The following is a 21,568-nucleotide window of genomic DNA, read 5'->3' on the forward strand; positions in this document are numbered from 1 at the left end:
GGCAGCACTGTGGGACCTACGACGCGGGACGCAGCGTGCTCGGCATTGCTCCCCGCACTATTCTGCCAACTCTGACCGTCCGGACTCCACCTCATCACACGCATGGCCCCGGACCCCCCTCCTGCTTGGGAAGGGGTCCGGCGACGCCACGTGCCCCTCCAAGAGGGACGCACAGCACACGCAGCCGGAGACCCGGACTCCCCCCTCGAGGGGTCCGGGACCGCCGCGTGCCCCGCAGGACCCATGGAACGCCACATCGGGAGGACTGAACATCCTACAGCGACGACCACGCCGCCTGCTGGGGTTGGCAGGACGCTGGCGCGATCTCCGCAAGACCACGGACGACATCCAGGACGACCGCCACACCCGATGCCATACCTCACAGTGTACTTCCCACAGTACTCGATTATTGTATCCCCGCAACTCGGGGAGAAACGACAACCTCCGCGACCCCCTGTGCATGTACCCGTCCCTCCTTGTGTCTATAAAAGGAGGAGACGGGCATCCCTTAAAGGGGTCGGTCGGCTCTCTAGGCATTACACCGCACTCAAAGCACACACACACGCTTCTAGCTCCAACATCGCTATTCGCCACGCTCAACCCCTCTTCTAGCAGGGACTTGGGAGCTTCCCTCCCTCTCTCGCCTCGCTTGTACCCCCTACTACAAACACTCCGGGTGCAAGATAATACAGTGCCCTCGCACACCCCTTTGCTGGACGTACGGCCCCGTGGCCGGAACCAGGATAAACCCGTGCGTTACTGTGTTGCCTCTTGCATCAACATTTGGGACGAGGAAACACGCAGCATTTACTAGTTGGGATCCGGACCCCCGGGTCAGGACACTGACACTGGTTGTGTTTGTGTGAAAGGTTGAGGCATGAATCAACACTTATCCTTGGCCGTGGGTATGGTCGTTGGTCTTGTTCTCGTGTGGGAAAAGTTGTACACCCCTGCAGGATTTTTGATCTATTGCAATAGCCGTGCTCTCGGACATTGAGCACGCTCTTGTACTTTGACTTTAATGTAGAGTTACCGAGGAAGTTCATGAAAGATTGAGCTTATGATTTATGAACACTTTACTTATGTAATTGTTTGATGCATGCTTTAGAGATCATAGATATTATAACTTGATCAAAGTTAGATGCTTTTATACAAAAGATAAATACCATACCCTATCCTTGCTACTAACCAAATGCATTCTCCTTGAAGTCAGGATAGTATATACCCATATTGAATAAGCCCTGCGAGTACCTTTTGTACTCATGGTGCTATCATTAAAATTGTTGCAGGTGATCCGCAGTCGGAGGCCGTCTTTGGGTACTTCTACCCCGCGGACAGAGGTGCGGGTGAGAAGTAGATGGCCGGTGGCTATGAGAAGGGCACTATCGGCATATAGTGTTAGCCTTCTATTTTGTACTATGTATGGAATGAGGGCGACGTAGAACTTTCCGCTGCAAAAACTCTGAAACTTGATGTTGGTAATATGAATGACCTTCAGATATGTTTTAATTCACAAGAAAAACACATTGGATAATCTACCAACATAATGATAACAAGAACAAAAATAACAGATAATGTGTAAGGCTTCAGCACTACTGTCCGATCCCTAGCTCGCATTGGTCCCCATGTTTTTTTTTTTTGATATTGTGTATGGGCTCAATCTTCCATGTCCACTCTGTAGCAGAGCACTGGTTTTATGTAACCGTTGAGCTCCCCAGGTCTATCTTGACTTTCATTTCTGATATTAGCTGCAAAGCTTGATCACAATGCTTTAATATCACAATTGTCATGTCAATGTTTGTCCGCAAAAACCTACCATTGCCGCGAATACACCCACCAACGGCAATCAGGACATGCAATGCTGTTGAAGACTTGCAGTTCGATTTTCCACCAAATGCAGGTAATTTGAGCCTTAAATCCTCACCTAGACCAAATTGAAAGACTGAAACACTGCCAAGTAGATAGAAAAAAAAATGATAACTGAGTGTCTGAGTTTGAGTTCCTCGCCGAGGCCAATCTGAAACACTGCCAACAAGGTAAACAATCATAGAAGTAACAAGTGGGAGCTTTGCGAAATCACAAGCAGCACAACCTAAACATGTTCAGTTCCAATGAAAAGTGTAGTGCTGTGACACAAGACTCATAAGATAAACGTATTGATAAACCTTCATTTGTAGATATATTACTACAAACCTTATTACAACTCAGTAGAGGAATACAAATGTTACACCATTTTTCTAGTACTAGTATAGTGTAGTCTATATTAAAAAACTAAATTAATATGAACAAATATCATCAACCATAACTTTTTATAGTATTTTTTCCTGAATACTTCCAAGTTTCAGGTGCTAGTTTCTGCTCTCACTTTGGGAATGTTTACCATAGGATAAAATAAGTCATAATTAATTACCATTTTTTTATCTTTTAGATATAACAAAACTGATACTATCGAAAGAAACCTAGATATGCCATAGGTACAGACTGTACATTGTATTTTAATATAGACAAGTTTGCCCTTCAAAACCTCTGAAGGAACTTAGCTGGTACCTAATTTAGATAAATGATTTGCTTTGAAGTCTTGGTAGTAAAAAAAAGTCGATTTAAATCTAATCCACCTAAACATCTAACTGCTACTAAGAAAGAATTAAGAATTGTCAACTCATTTTCAGTTCGTCTTCTCTTATTTTAGTGTATAATATGATTCCAATATTGGAAATGGTATCATCATTGGTCTTGAAGATTTCCAGGAGAAACAAAATTGTAGATGACAAAACATCTTACTTTATTCGAGACCTATTGTCGAGCACTCGAGCATCAGAATAGCTTATAGGTAAAAATGCATCAGGGATTTAAACAGAAACATTGATCTATTAAATTACACAAGAAAGGCAACTTGCCTTTTAAAGTTGGTATTTGATCATATATTATTAGCATTCATTCCACATTATTGAGCATCAACAGGGATTATCAACAATACATAAATCCACTTAGCACAATCACTGATCGAACTTACTGTATATACATCTGTTAATCCTGATAAGTTCCAGCGCACAACTTTAAACTAAACACTATTTATACCGTTGATCAGGTGTTCCCTTTATAATTAAAAAGAAACCAATCCATAAAGCTTATCGTGGACCCTTGAAAAGTTATAAAGCATCATTAAACATAATAAAACAGTAGATTGCTAGCTTAGGGAAAGATATAAATTTATATGGAGAAATATAAGTACCGTTTATACCTGAAAATCTAGCAGCAAAAGCACACAACTGTAAGGCCCCAACTGGAAGAGAGAACTGCATCTAGTTCCGCACCCATGATCCATCTAATTTCCCTTCAGGGACATCTCAAGCTGCTCCAATCTCCGGGCAAGATCGTGCTTCCCACAATGCCGAAGCCCATCAACTACAACATTAAAGGTCGGTGCCCTGGGTGTGAACCCAGCCTCACTCATCTCAACGAGATAATTTGCAGCCTCCACGAACCGACCACCCCTCACACACATTTTGACAAGCATAACATACACAGGCCGATTTGGTGGGTGCCCTTTCATCTTCATATCACCAAAGAAGGCAAAAGCATCTGCGAAGCGCCCTGCCTTACAAAGCGCCTTAACGATCGCTGCATAAAGGCTTGGGAATGGCCGATGACCATCCTCGACAGCCGCATAGAACAACCGGAATGCCTCCTCAATTCGGCCAACCTTGGCCACAGCTGGCAGCATCACCTTGTACGTTGAGATGTCTGGACACAGCCCTCGACTGGAAGCATCAGCAAGAAGAGCCACGGCGAAGTCCACATCTCCAGCATTGCAAAGCGCCTCAGCAAGGGAGTTGAATGTTGCAACATCGGGGAGGACGCCCTCCTTGGTCATGCGGAGGGCGAACGCCTTGGCCTCCTCCAGGCGGCCAGCACGGACGAGCCCGTCGACGAGGAGGTCACGGCCGCGCACTGGTGGGCGGAACCCGCGGCTCGCCATGTCGTCGAGGAACGCCTGCGCCTCCTGGAGCTTCCCCGCCGCGCACCAGGAGTCGACGAGGGTGCTGAACGTGACGCGGTCAGGCGCCACGCCCTTGCGCGCCATCCTACGGAGCAGCTTGTAGGCGCCGGCGAAGTTGCCGTTGGCGCAGAGCGCGTCGAGGAGGGCGTTGTAGACCTCGGTGGTCTGGGGGCAGCCAAATCGAGGGAGGCGGTTGAACACCTCGACGGCCTGGTCGGGGAGGCGGGAGTGGCCGTACGAGGAGATGACGGCGGAGAAGGTGGTCGGCGAGAGGGGGATGCCGAGGCCGCGCATGTCGGAGGCGAGGGACCATAGGTGGGGGAAGAGTCGAGCGCGCGCGAGCGGGAGGAGCAGCGCGTCGAAGTGCTCGGCGGAGGCGGCGAAGGACGGTTTGGCTCGGAGCCAGGCAAGGAAGCGCGAGGCGTGGAGCGGCGTGGAGCGGCGCGGCGGGGGCGGCGGCGCGGATGACGCGGAGCGCGAGGTCGGGAGGGAACGGGGACGGGAGGCGGAGGCGGTTCAGCGTGCGCTCCAGGTAGAAGTCGCGCCGCACGATGGTGGAGAGGTGGTGCACCGCCGCGAAGTAGGCGTCCTTCGAGGTCGGGTGCGCCGCGGCCGGCGGGAACTCCGGGAGCGTGGAGAGCCGGCGGAATCTGATCCCGAGCCGGCTCACGACGGCGGCGGCGGCGGACGCCGACATGGCTCGCCTCTGCGGCACCAGTGCGAAGGGGAATGATGCGGGGAGGCATTTCGGTTGGACTGCGCCTAACTGCATTCCATTTAGATGGGCCAAAATAGGAGCGACGAGGCGGCCTGCCTTTTCTATGGGCCTAAAGCTACATCCGCGTGGCCCATAAGAACCCACGGTCTAGGGTTTCGGGAGGGTATAAAGGGGGCTTCAGATTGCTGTCCCGGCCGCCGTCGCGCCGTTCTTGTTCCTCTCATCGGCTTTGTTGTAGGCTTAGGGTTTGCGATTTTCCGAGATGGCAGTGCCCTTGCTGACGCAGAAGATTGTGAAGAAGCGGGTCAAGCAGTTCAAGAGACCCCATCTCGACCGCTACAAGTGCCTCAAGGTAACACTCGCATTTTTTTTTTGTCAATGTTGAAATGAAACCCCGTAGCCTTCGTTGCAGACCGTATCTACGAATCTTGAATTCTTCATTGCTATTGTCTTGTGCCGCTCAAGTACCTTAGTCCGGCTTTTGCTTCGATGAGTAGTTTTAGGGTATGAAATGTAGGAACTGTGTGATCCTTATGAGGGCAAACGTTATGGTTATCTTCTCAATTTTCTATCATGATGCAGGCACTGGTCGAAAGCAATGATCCTAGTGGTTCACTCCTATATTATTGCTATGACAATGCTCTTTTGATTATACTGTAGCAGTTCTAGCTATGTACCCATGTATGTATACATTAAGGGATATAAAGAGAACCGAACACTGCATGTGTAGTCAAGTACTCAAGTTCACTTACCACAGTCCACACTTTTCACTTTAAAAGGTGTTAAAATTTAGCTGCAAAATTCTATTGAGTTAACCATGTTTTTCTGTCATTGTTGTTTCTGAAAGAAAGGATGTGATGGCTTAGTAAAAGGTCTGAGTTAGAAAACATGTTTCTTAAGTGAACATCGGGATAAAGGAAGAGGGCCCTAGCCCTTGCATAAGTATAGCAATGTGGCTCTTGCAACCTCTTCTACATCAATTGATTCATGGTTTCATGAATTGGGTTGGATTAAAAGGCGTGGGCTTCATTCAAAGCATGAATGCTTGCCTAGACTTCTCCCGACATTTTAACCCAATGCTCACTTAAGAAAGCCTTGTTTTCTAGTGATAACATCAATATGGCTGATCCTTTCAGGGAAACAACAAACAAGTTGTTTTTCTATCAGAAGTAACTTTGTTGTGGTTGCATTTTTGTTACTATAAACTTTGTGGCACTAGATTCCACATTCATTGTAAAAATGTAACTTTCCAGGGATTCAATCCAGTTTTCTGTGTGGTTGGTTAATTCTTGCTGACACTTCCATTTATTACTGCAATATATGATTACTATCTTTGTTTCCATGATTGAATATTCCATTTAACTGTTATTGTTCAATATACCTGCCTAGTTCCCTGTTTTGTCCAAACTAGTTTTCCCCCCCAACACCAGCGTCCTTTGCATTGCACAGTTTGTCACAGGTTTAAACAGAAAGCAAGCCTGCTTACTTTTAGCATTGTATTTCAATGTCATCTAATTTTTTCCCCTGTTACGCTGATTCATGCTTAAATAACTGGTTTTTGCTTGTCGACATTGTAGCCAAGCTGGCGCAGGCCAAAGGGTATTGACTCCCGTGTTAGGAGGAAGTTCAAGGGATGCACCTTGATGCCCAACATTGGTTATGGTTCTGACAAGAAGACCAGGCACTACCTGCCGAACAAGTTCAAGAAGTTTGTAGTCCACAATGTCTCTGATCTGGAGTTGCTTATGATGCACAACAGGTAATGTGTTTTCCACTTTAATGTGTTTCCAACAGTGCTCATGTTTCATTCCAATTCTTGAATCTTCATTTCTTGTGAACAGGACATACTGTGCTGAAATTGCCCACAACGTCTCAACCCGTAAGCGCAAGGAGATTGTGGAGCGGGCTGCACAGCTTGACATTGTGGTCACAAACAAGCTTGCCAGGCTTCGCAGCCAGGAGGACGAGTAGTATGCTATGATGATTGCTGCTCTGGTTAATTTGTTTGTAGGAAGCATCTCTGTTTGAATGCATAATTTTAATGTTACACTGGTGTATGGACGCCCTGTAATTCAGTGAGCTCATCATATGACATACAGTTTTGAATGGTCTGAAGTATTTGAACCTGTCATGTTTTGTTGTCAAGCACGGTATGGGAAACCTGTGCTCTCAAGTCGTTAATTTCTGGTGAATCGGTCGTTAATTTTCGTTCTCTGGTAGCTAGCGCAGACTATACTATTGTGGTTGTGGTAGAGATATCTGTGAAGCCTTGATGAGTTTTAATTTAAGCAGATTCTGTTATCGAGCATTGCCTTAGCTATAGGATGCAGGAGATGCAATCATGCAACTCCCTTGGTCCCAATTATAATGAATTGTGATTCTAAAAAAATGCATTGTGCACACAAGCATAATTTGAATTAATCGTACTTTCGGAATCTTTTATTTTATTCATCAGCACAAATCAATGGAAATATTTTCTACCAAACATTTCCTAACCCTAATCAATGGAAACATTTACCCCTAATTTTCTACCCCTAATTAACGGAAAGGGTTGCGCCTGATTCCCTTGCCTCCTTGTTCTTGTTTCGTGGTTCCTACCCCTAATTAACGGAAACATTGCCTACCCCGCTCTTGTTTCGTGGTTCCTACCCCTAATTAACGGAAACATTTCCTACCCCTAATTAACAGAAAGGGGGAAACATTTCCTACCCCTAATTTTCTACCCCTAATTAACGGAAAGGGCTTCGTCTAATTTCCTTGCCTCGGTTCGGCCGTAGTCCTTGTTCTTGCTCCAAGTTTGCTCGGTTCCTAATTCTAATTAACGGAATCAATGGATCTCTTGGTTCGTGGTTCCTACCCTTAATTAACAGAAACATTTCCTACCCCTAATTAACGGAAAGGGTTTCCTACCCCTAATTTTCTACCCCTAATTAACGGAAAGGGCTTCGTCTAATTTCCTTGCCTCGGTTTGGCTCGGTTCGGCCGTAGTGGTCTTGATTCCCTTGCCTCCTTGTTCTTGCTCCAAGTTTGCTCGGTTCCTAACCCTAATTAACGGAATCAATGGAAACATAGGGGGAAACATTCCCTACCCCTAAATTTCTATCCCTAATTAACAGAAAGGGTTGCGCCTGATTTCTTTGCCTCCTTATTCTTGCTCCAAGTTTGCTCGGTTCGACCGTAGTGGTCTCAAGCTAGAAGCGTGCAAGAGATCTCAGCCCATTTCACCACTAGTTTATTCTCTAGAGTAAGGGTATTCTTGTGATATATTGTTTTTTATATCTTTTTACTTTGGAGTGATTGTGTTTCTTATTGTTTTTAGCTCAAGCATATTGATAAAGGCCTTGTTTGGATGCTAGAAGAGAATCTTTCCCGCATGAAGGACTGAATGAAGTCTATTTGCAAAAAATTTTTAGGGATGAGTGTAACTTTTCGCGACGAATCTAATGACGATAATTAATCGATGATTTGCTACAGTGATGCTACAGTACCATCCTCTAATCGCGCGTCAAAGGTCTCATTAGATTCTTCAGGGTCACTAGCGCGGGGGTTCTGGAGTTGGTTTTGTAAACTGACTTTGTTTGACACCGTAATAATCGGTCAAAGTGTCACTATTCACTAACGTGCTACAAAACCAAATGGGGCCAAAGTATTTGCGGCGCGGGCGGCATCAGCCGGACGAGAGGGGGGCATGTGCCCCATGCTTATTAAATCTGCATTGATCACAGTGGACGAGATCAACATTCTTAGTAGGACATATTAGAGAACGCTGACGAAAGGATGATGCAGAACGGAATGGGTGGTACTTAACATCACCGGCGACGGGGATGGTGCAACACGGCCAGAAGGAGTCGTAGTCCACGCCTCCAGCGCCATCCACGTCCAAGGTGTCCTGGAAGAGGATTGGCCTGCGGGAGGCAAGCGCAGAGAAGTTAGTACTACTCCGTAAGGCGTGTCATTGTTTATAAACTAACTGAAATTTGATGGCCGTTCTTCCGCTCAGAAAAGAAAAATGAAAAATGCAGAGGCAATAGATATCTCAGAGCATTTTAGTGACCAGCGTGCAGAAAGATCCTGGTGACTTACACATCGCCGCCGGCGATGACGGAGGACGCGAGAAGCACGGCCGCCAGAATGGCCATCAGGCCCACCAGGGACATCGTCACTCACTTGGTTTAGTGTCTGTCAGTCGTCTGCTAGGTAATGCGCTGCTGGTGGTCTGCTCGAGCGAGCTTATACCCAGTATATATAGAGAGAGTGGCAGCTGGGTAGCTACCAGTAGAAGGCCAGGTTGCTAGCTGCACCAGTGCAAGCCTCCTCAGCAGATCCAGTGATCCACCCCCCCCAGCAATAATGCGTGTTTTTCTGTATGTTTACATGTTTGTATCTCCTTGCTTTCTCTGTTTTTTTTTTCAAAAGAAAAAAGAAACCTATATATCTCCTCCTTATCTTCATGGCATCGTCCGTTGTGACACAGTTTTGGGTACATGCTTTAGCGTAATGGAATGATGCTCCGCTAAAAGGGAAACAAAACTAACATGCCTGACGAGCCCAAGCTAAACTCGACCAATGAGCGGATGTGGCGCACATGCTAAACTCGAATTGCATTTGCTTGCATGAAGCAACCATGTCTGTATTTGTTAACAGGTTGTCCTCCCCTGCCCACACCAAACACCAGATTTCACTAACTTCTGTTCTTGATCCATCACTCCATCCATCGTTTTCTTTCCTTCAGATCCGAACCGATAGGAAATCACAGGATTCCCACTGCTTGATGATATTAGCCTCATGTCTCTGAGTTAAATTCTGAAATTTGGTGCTTGGCGTACAATTTATGGATATTTTTCTAACGGGTTGCATGTAAGTATTCAGCAAGTCTGCCTTCTCGGCAGCAATTGGACATGTATCTCTTAGTTCCTGTCTTCATTATTCACCCCGTTAGCGTTAATCTTCTGCAGTTGTCTCTGTTCTCGTTCTGCTTTAGTTTTTTCCTCCCACCACTCATCAATTGTAGAGTCCATATCTAACCTTGCGCCAGAACACCTTCAAAAAGCCAGGCCTTTGTTTCAGAGGATCTCTACAACTAACCTTCTTCACTCTTAGTGGACCAAATTAAAGCCCCCCACAAAACCCTGCAGTTTGAAAGGATCTCAATTCTCGTGCTGTACATGCAGCCTAAAACTTGTAGCCCCTCCAATCCACCAGATGATGCTGACTCCAAATTTGCACCACAAGTCCACAACACAGGTCATAGGTGTTGGTTACAGCGCGCTCTGAGGTTCTCCGAGATCCCGCTCAACTGCTTCGTCTCAAAATTTATAGAGATGTACAGGTATAGTGTGACAATTTTTTTTGTTTTTTTCTTTGCGAGTGGTGTGATATTTGTTTCCTTTGTCTGAAAAAATTATATAGACAGATACTAAATAGACGGGTGGAATAATATATAATAATCTCTCCTAGCTTCTTTTGTCTGCCTGTGCATGTATATTCAGTTCAAGTGCCCTTGCAAAAGAAAAGGTTTAAGTGGCTTACATAGGGAACTCATTAGTAGTTTATCTGTAAAAAAAAGATAAATAGGGAAATTATGTAGATCTAAAAATAAATTGAGCGGCAGATTGGTGAAAGAGAAGAGGATCACTCACATGAGAAAAATAAATTAAGTATGAATCACTTCTATTATCTTAAAAAAGGAAAAAAACATCATCATCATATAAATATAGGAATACATAAGAATATAAGATCATTAGTGCTCAAAGGTGCAAGCAAAACATCTTTCGCCTCTGCCGCGTGGGGCCCGGACCCACCTCGATGTGTCTCTAGCTCCTTGAGTTGTAGCACACAATTTCAGGTTACGTGCCATGGAACGAAATTCTGCCAAAAAGGAAATAAAACCCATATACATTATGGATCAATGCACAGAAAATCAATGAGCAGCCATTTCTAGTGTAATGTTTACTATCTATACCACCCATCATCGAATGAATGTGCTAATGCTGACTTCCATTTGCATGCGTGAAACAACCATGTATGCATATATGCTAACAGGTTGTTGGGCATTTGGGCCCCACCCCCACCAATCACCACTAACTTCTGTCTTGATCCAGCGTCCAATCCATTGTTTTCTTCTTCAGATGTGGATGGATGGAAAATCAGGGCTATATGCACTGGACTTGCACAGTATATAAACTGCATGATGATTAGCCTCATAACTCTCTATTGAACTGTAAAATTTGGTGGGATTGGATATGTATCTTACTATATATCTGTCTTTGTTGACCCATTAATCTTCTGTTGTTCATGTTGGGCTTCTTATGAACTTCTTCCAGCCATTCTTTGTTCTGCTATTTTCTCCCATTCTTAACTTTCCAAAAGAAAAAGAAAAAAAAATCTCCCATTCAGTGTAGAGTTCATATCCGACCTTGTTCAAGAATACATCCACAGAGCCCGATTTTGAGTTTGGGATCTCTGCATACTACAGTTGACCTTCACTCTCTGTTTGCTTCAATCAGTCAACAGTGTTTTTCTCCACACCAAACCAGCACCCGCCACCAGCTACCAGCCAGCCAGCAGTGCTTTTCTCTCACAACAAATCAGCACCAGCCACAGCTAGCCGAACAGAGTGACCGGACCAAAGCCCCTTTCTCCATAAAACTACCCTTGGTTAAGATGATCTCAACGGTTTGTGTAATTATGTTACATATGTCTGCCTTGTTCATGTTTTTTTGAGCTACTACCATGCATTTGTTATTTGCTCAATTCGTGCAATGAATTTCTGAGCTACAATGCAATATCATCACAGCTATAGTTCTATTTAGACCCAAATTAACACTCATGATCTAAATCCCTGCATGTGCAGTATCATGTTTTCATCTTTTTTGGTGAGATTTTAAAAAAATCTGGCCAGAGCAATTGTGCAGGCCACGGTCACCCCATACCAGAGCCGCATCTTGGTTCACAGCGAGCACCTGGCGGAGGCCAATGGGAACCAACATGATGTAAACCCGTTTTGTGAAAAATGACAAGTAATCTTTTTTATAAAACCAAAAATATTGGGTTTCCCAAAAGTTAGTTTTGCTTATCCCCAAAGTAGTTAGAGAAAGCAAACAACACATCATAAAGATCTGGAATGAGTCTGTTTGTTTCACATTCCACATGGATTCATCCTATTTGGTAGGATTTACAAATTTGACATGGCTTCTCGGATGTCTATTGACGGATTCTGCATCTTGCCAGCCAGTCATGCTTGACTCTTTCGATTTCCACAATGGTCCAAGTAAGCAACAACTCATTGGTTTCTTCTGGTGTTTCCCTTTCCTTCTTCTTTACCCTATGCCTGCAACAGAGATTATTGTGTATTGGAAGTGTCAGATGGATTATCATACAAAATATAATCAGACATAAAGCACGCATTGACACATACTATGTACACAAAGAATTTGGCACTTCTAAATCTGCAATAATTTTCACCCAGAAGACACACTAGCATCATCATCATTTAACTTATTTATTATTTCTGGAAAAAGAACATCTATCATGTACAACTTCTACAAAGCACCATGTGAACATTGAGCAATTAGTGTGCCAATAGGGATGGAATCAGGCATAGTGTCTTGCTCATCCTGTCGCCTACAGGTACATGCTGTGCACAGGGTGCCAGTCTGGTGTTAGTGGATCTTCGAAGAAACAGTATTTTTCCCCTCACATCATATGACATTCTGAATTATCTTGTCAATCCTCATAATAAAAGATTTATCTTCCCATGTGAAGATTAAATAACTTGACAACAAAGTAAGCGAATGTCATATGAATAGATCCAATAGAAAACAAAAGAAAAGAAAGGAAAAAAACAGCAGCACAACACCGATAAAAGGAAGGCATCATAGACCAGGAAAAAAAAAAGCTAAATGGTATTGGATTAAACTTCAAATTCCAAGTACAACAAATGACTGTTAATGTGCAATAGTGACAGTATTCGTGTTAGGAAGTAGGATTTGTGCAAGGCAAAGAGAGCTTCAGGAGAAGGGCCATTGCCATACTGCATGCATAGCATAGGGAGTTAGGGACAGACAGGACACAGGGTTCAAGGCATGGTATGTGCGAGTGGATCTGCGCCCCAAGTGTGGAATACATGGGTGCCCAAGTCGAATTCATGTTGTGCTGGAAGAATCATGTCCATTGTCCAGACTAGCAGGACTTTGCACACATTATCACAGGCAATGAAACAAGAAGATATTATACCAGTAGGTAATGAGGGAAATATATCAAATTTATATCCCTGCTAACCAGAAAGCACATAAAGCCAAAAATTAACATGTCCACATTGTTTTCTTATGGTCACCGGCTGACCCGCAGGGGGTGGGGATTGAGTTGCCGTACATGATTTTCAGTAGGATTTGGAAAACAAAAGCTAGAGTTTTACAAGAGTGCATTGCATATTGGATAACACTTGCCACCAAATATCAGCTACACGGGTTTTGAGACGCGCGGGGGGAGGGTAAGACTTACTCTAATCTGAACTAAAACTTATGGACTTGGATCCCAATCACTGGTTACCAAACAAGACCCTAAGTATGATCAAACAATGTTACATGTACAATGACAACTTTTTTCTCAAACAAACACAACTAATAACAGATGAAAATAAGATAGTTTAACTGCATCAAGAAAGAAAAGGCACTGAATTATAGAAGTATATCAATCTTTGATGGATTGGGTGTGAATAAAAAAGTGTGAAAACTGGATTAGTGTAGGAAACCAGCGATTCTAAATGACACAGGAACTAACATAATGGAAATCCTGGACTCTCTGCAGATCTGGGCACATTTTGTTGGTTGGGAGTGATGGAGGGCATTGTACTCTGAAGGATTGAGTTAGTAGAACAATAGGTGACAGTTGTTTGCAGGATTAACAAGCCCAACCTAGCTCGCTATGTGTTGGTCCTGAAAAGTGAAAACAAGGGATGATGGAGTAGGAGAGTAGGACTAACCTCTTGCTCTTCAAACATCACCGAACCAGCCTTCTATATTCCTTCCGAATACTAGCCCACTATTCCTGCAAGCCCATAATGCAAAATTGATTAGCTAGCCCAAAGGAAACTGAAATTACAGGAAACAGTGTAGGGAAAAAAGGGTAAATACCATCGATTACGAACGCAACAACTGTAGATAACGCTGATGAGGCTACAAGGACCCTGTGCAGGACCATAAATGTTGCAGTTATCGGTTGCCGGCGACCAGGTGCCACTAATGAGGTGGTACTGCACAAGACTGTGTTCTGCTGGTTCAAAGCAGATGACATTGTCGCCCATAGGGGTAGACAGTGCTTTAGAGGCAACACTCAAGCTCCTTCCTGAGATAAACAAGGTATTGCCTCCAATACTTTTTGTCGGGACACATCTTTGGAGGACAAGATCAGAGAGCTTGTAAACTACAATTTGCGACATGTAGAAATCTTTGTGGCCAAGCAGTAGGATCTCTGAGTCACACTCTACCATATAGGTAGGTGTAATGAGGTTTCCTTCAGGAACTGTGGCAATCCACTTTGGCGGGTGTAGCACAAAACCTGAGTCCACCCCACCCCTCCTCACAGTTTGCCGTTGGGATGACACAGGTGGACGAGATCCTATCTGGTACTCCCAGCTTGACAGAGTCCATTGCTGATCCAGGGTGGTAGCAAAGGCTTGTACCTCATGAAGTGCAAGCATGACGGTGTCACGGTGATGGCTTCGGAGCTGAAGGAAGCAGAAGCAGAGACGATCCCTGCAAGCCTTCTGATCCTCTGTGGCACGGGGCAGTTATAAAACAGCGGGGCGAGCAGCGGGAGCAGGTTCGCTAGTGGTGGGAGCTCGGCGACGTCGCCGGTGAAAGGGTGGAGGAGGCGGACAGTGCTGTCCTCCTCCCGCAGCAGGAGGATGAGGCCGTCGAACGAATCGATGGCACAGTGGTCGCTGAAGAGCGGGATCTGGGCGCGGATCATGGTCCCCGTGTCGGGGTTGAGGAAGCGGATGTACCCGTGCACGGCGGGGTGGCCGGGGTGAAGGCCGTGGCACTCGGGAAGCATCATCCAGCTTAGGGTTGAAAATGTGACGGGAAAATCCCATCCCGACCGGCTCTGCTTACCGTTTAAACCGACCGTAAACCGTTTCCGCGAAAAAATAGGAAAATGAGAAAACAAAACGGAAAAACGGGCAGGAACGGGAACGGTTGGGGTGTTTTCCCGACCGTTTTCACGGTTCCCGTTTTCAGCCGGGAAAATTCCCGCGGGAATTCCCGTATTTGTCATAGTCGGCTGTGTTACCTGTGTTGGAAACGTGAATTGTTATCTGTATGTGTTCCAACGTGAATTGTGAATTCGTGATTCACTTTACCTGTGTTTCTTAGTTATACGAGTCTTGTTTCCATGTTATTTATGTATAGTTGTAATTATTTTATTGAGTTAAATGTTTGAAGTGGTTGTATGTATTTTCCCGTTTTGAGTTATCGATTCCCGATTGTAATCGGCATGCTCCCGACTGATTGATTCCGTTCCTGATATCCCGTAATACCGATTTCGTTTTCCCGTCCGATTTTCCCGTTCCCGACCAAAAAAATACAGTTGCGGGAACGGTTGAGGGGTTTTACCGACCGTTCCCGACCGTTTTCATCCCTAATCCAGCTGTGCGTGTAACATCCCGAATAAATTCCGGAAGGTCCGGGTAAAAAAAAACGGAACTTCCGGTTTTAACTCTGCTCTCGTCCTTATCCTCCACGACCCAGCCCCGGTCTTATCCTCCGCGACCTCCTTCTTCTCCCCCAAACCCTAGCCCTCCATTGCCGCCGCCTGGAGCTTCGCTGCCGGCCGCGATTCGCCTTCTCCGGTGAGCCGCGGCTCGATTCCTCGCTTGGGGAGCATCTCTTCCCTCTCCTCGACCCGTTCCCCTCCTCATCCGGCCCTCTCTCTGGCCGTGCAGGCCCGCCGGCAAGCGCCTCCGCCCGACGCCGCCGTTCGTCGTCCCGCCGCCCTGCCGTTGCTCCTCTCCGCTCGTGCTGCCGCCGGTGAGACTCGCCGCCGCCTGGGACACGCCGTGCGCACGCTCCCTGCCCCTCTCCAGCCCTGCCTCGTCGCGCCGCCTCGCGCCACCGTCGCCGTGCGCGACGTGCGCGCGCCGCGCCACACGCGCCGTGGCCGCGTCCACGCCCGCCGCGCACGCCTTGGCAAAATCCGGCTGAACCCGGAACTGCCAGTTTTAGAAACCGGAACCTCCGGTTTTGTCAAACCGGAACATCCGGTTTTACAACCGGAACTTCCGGTTTTATCAGGCCGGAACCTCCGGTTTTGTCAGGGTTGCATATCCAAAATGCTATTTCATATATATCTTTTCGCGCATAACATCTCATGCATTTTATTTTATGCATAAGCTTAGCATCGCACTAATGCATGCATCGCACTCATGCATTATAGTGACCGAATCGTCGGAGAATGAACCCGGGGAGCCCACCGAGTCCGTCGAGCCCGAGCCTGGAGTCCAGTTCGCGGTCGAGCCCGAAGCTAATCAAGGCAAGCATCTAAGCATAACTCTTTGCACCTATTTAATTTGATTAGTTTAGTTATCTCATTGGGTAATGTTGGGTATATAAATTATGTATGTATTGCATTCTTGTACCCACTTTAATGCATTGTCCTTCCTTGATTGGTTTATCCATGTCCTTGTCACTAGTTAGTTAGTTAATTACTTAACCTGACTAGATGCTTAGCTCTGCTTCGAATACTCATCTTGCTTACTAGAAAGAACAGCTGGAGTGTCACATTTATCGGCTACCCTTGATCGCACTGGTTTGGTTTGGTTGTTAGTGAAGTGGTAGTACCGAGATTCGAGCGGAATGGTAGGGCCTAGAGAATGAAGTCACATGGGCATACTCCGATTGGATCGATTAAGGACCGAGTGGATGTCATCGGCCTTGAGCACCTTTCCGTGCTACCACATATCCAAAATAATGGTACGGATGAGCCAATTATCTTCTTTGACTTGATCATTGGGGCCGGTCCCAGATACGTGGCCAAGGGCTATGCAGGGAGGCTTAGTGTGTCCCCGGGTGGAACAATGTGTAGGAAAATTTAGAGATGTCCCCGGTGGAACTAAGTCTCCACGCGCAAGCTGGGCGTACCCTCAACGGTTGAGCCTAGTTGGGAACGGTTGACGTGAGTACCCCCTTGCCCGACGTGATCGGTTGGGTGAGTCGCATGGTCCTCGCGTCGTGTGGGTAAAGTAATACACCCTTGCAAGGTATTAATCAATTCAAATTTCCGCACTCTCGGATATGAGCAAGCTCTTGGTTCGTCGAATTCTTCATAGAGAATTTCGGAGTTGTTGGCTTTGGATTCATGTCATAGTAATGACCTTATGTTTATTATGTTACTCTCTTAATCAACTAAAATATTCTAGGGGTTGGGCAAGATTAATTAAGTTTGCTAGGTGATAGTCTAGACAGCTCAGACTTATGCAATAATGACTTAACCTTAATGCTTTTACTTGAGCCTTTGCATGATCCTTGTTTATTTAATCGCGTAAGTCTTGCGAGTACCTTTGTACTCAGGTTGCTTCTAAACCTAGTTGCAGGTGAGCCGGAAGTGGTGTTCGGCCACTTCTACCCCGCCGATCCAGATGCGGGGAAGGAGTAGGTCGTTGTGGTTGTGATGATGTCCTTGAGCAAGGCATCATTAACTTAGTATGTCTTTATCGTAGTCGAGCTCCGTGAGAGCATGTAAATATAATAATCTTTATGTTTCTGTATAATATGGCTTCTGTGAGCCCAAGGCTTGTAATGGAGATTAGTTTGAACATTCCTATGTTAAACTTGTAATATTAAGTTTTGAACTCTGGTAGTGTAAAACTGCTCTTTGTGGTTCATTGGCGAGGTACTCGATTGTAAACGGTATGTGTATATGCTGATTCTGGGCATATGTTGGAGCACATACCGGGACTACCGGATTTGATATTATTTTAGGCGAATGACGTGTTGGTTATTCGTGTCTCTAGATGTGGGGTAACTCGTGGCACGCTCTCTGGTAAGCACGTGTTAACTCTCATCTGAAAGATAATGACTTGCGGTTCGCTTAAAATAGTATTAAATTGGGCGGTTCTCACAGCGGGTATCAGAGCTGAGGTTTCCATAAAGTGAACCTAAAATTGGCTTAGCGGGTTGAGAGTAAAATAAAATTTGATCACTTACACTAAGATTTATTTTTGTTAAAAAGTTGAACTTAAGGTAAGATGCTACCTTTCTTCTTTTGTCTTAGAGCTAATTCTCTCTTATTGCTTCACTTGCTTAATTAAGATATGCTTAACCCCTCCTCTCTTCATGAGTAGCGGGAGCGTAGGAAAACTCTTACCTGTTGGAAACCTTTTGAGCTTTTTACCGGAGTTGAGAAGGTGGAAATCACCCATTGTCCTGAGCGCTAGTAGGAGGGTTGTAGCGCTGCTGGGCAATGCAGTTGCTTCGGGTCGTAAGTGAGCGCTAGAACGTTAAGGCGTGCTCACGATGTGAGGAGACGTCATGTTGCATTCATATCTCGCATGCATGCATACTCTCTTTTCTGGTCTCCAAATCTATACTCAGTTAATCTAGTGTGCTACTATCAAAATCTTGCTTAGTCAGTTCTTGTTAATCTTAGTGTGCCAAATCTACCATTTTTCTTAGATATGTTATCCTAGTATTGGTTATGTGTTAGATTTTTATCTACACATTGTCTTTCCACCCTGCCTTTGATTATCATTCTCTATCTTTCATTCCTGACCGCTAACCGTTTTGTTTATTAACAGGATGGTGTTGCGTTCGGGAACCGAGAGGGATGGTGCTAATGGTTCGAGTGGCAATAACAACCGCAACAACGAGGTTTCCCTTCCAAATCCTCCCATTCACCCAAACCTCACGGACGTCCTGGCCCGGCAAACTGAACTTATGGCGGCCATAGTCAATCAAATGGACAATGCCGACAATCATGGCCCAAGAGCTGAGCTTCAAGTGAACAGGTTCGGGGATTTCTTCCGTACCAATCCTCCCATCTTTTGTGGCTCCAAAGATCCTCTTGATGCGGATTTCTGGCTCAATATCATTGAAGAGAAGCTTGGTCTTATTGAGTGTGAGCCATATGAAAAGGTTTTATTTGCTGCTCATCAACTGCATGACGCCCCTGGGGCTTGGTGGCGGAACTTCAAGGCATCTCACCCTGCCAATCACCGCTTCACTTGGGAGGAGTTCCGCACAGCTTTTCGCTCTTTCCATATTCCCAAGGGTGTCATGGACATCAAGAAGAAGGAATTTCTGAATCTCACCCAAAAAAGTCGTGATGTGATGGCCTATGTCAATGCCTTAAACACTCTTTCCCAATATGCATCTGAAGAAGTGGCCACCGATGCTAAAAAGTAAGAACGCCTGTATGATGGGCTTTCTGAAGAATTGCAAGACAAGCTCTCCACTACCAAGTTTGAATACTTCAATGACTTGGTGAATAGCGCCATCAGAGCTGAGTATAAGATGAAGAATCTTGAGACCAAGAACAAGCGTCCCGCTCCTACCTCTGCGGGCGGTAGCTCCTCACGTCCACGTCTGGGGCCTTCTCCTCTTCCACCTCGGGCGCCGGGAGCTCAACCTCCCCGTCCTATGTGGATTGAGCATAATCCTTAACCTCCTCAAGGACAAGCTCCTAGGCCAGTCAATGCCTATTGGAGCAACCCAAGTGTTGCCGCAAAGGGCCCGTATTACAATTGTGGTGGCACAGGCCGTTTCTCCAGGGATTGCCCCTCTCCGAGGCGTGGTGGTGCCTTCAATGCACCCAGGCCCAATAACCCTCTGCCTCAAGCACAGCGCCAAGAAGCCAAGCCACAACAAGCTCCTAAGCGTGGCCGCCTCAACTACACCACCGCCGAAGAAATTCCGGAGAATGCCGAAGTTCTCATGGGTACGCTCCTAATCAATTCTCACCCTGCGATGGTTCTTTTTGATTCTGGAGCAACTTTTTCATTCATCAGTAAGAAATTTATGCTGCATAGTAAGCTTGAGATGCAAAACCTACAAGTGTCGTACCATATAGAATCATCGGATGGAGAGATCATTTCTAGAAACTTTGTGGATCGGGTTCCAATTCTCATTGAGGGAGCTACTTTTCAAGCTAATCTTCTCGTCCTAGTTCAGATGGGTTTAGATGTGATTCTTGGAATGAATTGGTTGGGTAAGCATGATGGAGTTATTAAATGTGGGCCCTGTACCATCGACCTTTTGCATTCCTCCGGGAATAGAGTTTAACTCTCTCTTGACAAGATGGAATCTGGCTTATATGCTTTGTCGAGTACCAAAGTCACTGTGTTGGAGGATATTCCTGTGGTGTGTGAGTATCCAGATGTCTTTCCGGAAGAATTACCGGGTATGCCTCCTGATCGTGAGGTGGAGTTCGTCATAGAGCTCATGCCCGGGACTGCTCCTATCTCTAAACAGCCTTACTGAATGCCTCCCAATGAGTTGAAGGAATTGAAGAAACAACTCAAGACTTTATTGGACAAGGGTTTTATTCGTCCGAGCTCCTCTCCTTGGGGATGCCCGGCCCTCTTTGTGAAAAAGAAAGATGGTAGTCTGCGAATGTGCGTTGATTATCGTCCATTGAATGAGGTCACCATCAAGAACAAATATCCTCTTCCTCGAATTGACATCTTGTTTGATCAACTTTCAGGAGCTCGTTATTTTTCTAAGATTGATTTAAGGCTAGGTTATCATCAAATCAAGATTCGAATGGAGGACATTCCAAAAACGGTTTTTTGTACTAGATATGGCCTCTATGAATTCACGGTCATGTCCTTCGGCCTCACCAATGCTCCGGCTTATTTCATGTATCTGATGAATAGCATCTTCATGGAAGAACTTGATGTCTTTGTGATCATCTTCATTGATGGCATTCTTATTTATTCCAAGACCCACAGATCATGCTCGTCATATTCATATCGTCCTCCAAAAGCTTAGAGAGTATTGTCTTTATGCCAAGTTCAGCAAATGTGAATTTTGGCTTGAAAAAATTTCCTTTCTTGGTCATATTCTTTCTAAGGATGGTATTGTTGTGGATCCTAGCAAGGTGCAAGATGTTCTTAATTGGAAGCAACCTCAGAATATCTTTGAGATTCGGAGTTTTCTTGAACTTGCGGGATATTTGTAACACCCGGTTTATAAAAGAACATAAACCGAGCAATCATATACGTGCCAGGATCAAGTCACACATATATACAACAGAATGAACAGTATATCATAGCACATATCACGTAAAAAGATATAATAAAGCGAATACGAATGTTATTTATTACAATAATGACAAAAATGTCTGATACAGCGGAAGCGAATTACAAAATACGATAAAAGCTCTCCGAAAGCTGAAGCAGGGCGCCACAGGGACGTCGACTGGGAGACGAACACCTAGAAGTCCTCGTGGTCCTGGTAGCGCTGGACGAACTCCCTCGTGTCGGCAGGAACTGAGCAGCAGTAGCGTAGCCAAGAGGAAAAAGTAGAGAAGAGGCAAGAGTGAGTACACAACTTGTACTCAACAAGTATAACACAAACTATGAGGCTCTAGGCTGGCTGACTCAACTGCATTAGCTTTTAAGTGTTGGCAAAATTTTATTAAAACTATTTACTACAAGTTGATGAATTACCATTAACCCAGTTACATAGTAATTAATCAAGTTTAATCATGTATCTACTGAAAAACCAAACCAAAACCAAGCCACCAAGGTAACCCCGAGAAGCACCTCCCTCGTCGGAAGGAGATAACTTCACTAATCAAAAGGAGGATCTGGGCCGCTCATAACCGTGAGCACGGCTAGTATACCAGTTTTA

General features: G+C 45.3%; 1 protein-coding gene and 2 pseudogenes across 1 annotated transcript; 1 reads left to right on the forward strand and 2 right to left on the reverse strand.

The window, feature by feature from the left end:
• Positions 1-1,445: 1,445 nt before the first annotated feature.
• Positions 1,446-4,733, reverse strand: LOC120712927 (annotated as a pseudogene).
• A 147-nt stretch (positions 4,734-4,880) lies between these two features.
• LOC120712928 (60S ribosomal protein L32-1-like) lies at positions 4,881-6,899 on the forward strand. Its single transcript, XM_039998862.1, has 3 exons — positions 4,881-5,070; positions 6,296-6,477; positions 6,560-6,899. Exons 1-3 carry the CDS (start codon positions 4,981-4,983, stop codon positions 6,687-6,689), a joined length of 402 nt encoding a protein of 133 aa, XP_039854796.1. The 5' UTR covers positions 4,881-4,980; the 3' UTR covers positions 6,690-6,899.
• Positions 6,900-11,731: 4,832 nt separating this feature from the next.
• LOC120712929 lies at positions 11,732-14,777 on the reverse strand (annotated as a pseudogene).
• Between the last annotated feature and the right edge of the window lie 6,791 nt (positions 14,778-21,568).

The sequence above is a fragment of the Panicum virgatum genome, chromosome 6K (assembly GCF_016808335.1).
Source record: "Panicum virgatum strain AP13 chromosome 6K, P.virgatum_v5, whole genome shotgun sequence".
Lineage (NCBI taxonomy): Eukaryota > Viridiplantae > Streptophyta > Magnoliopsida > Poales > Poaceae > Panicum > Panicum virgatum.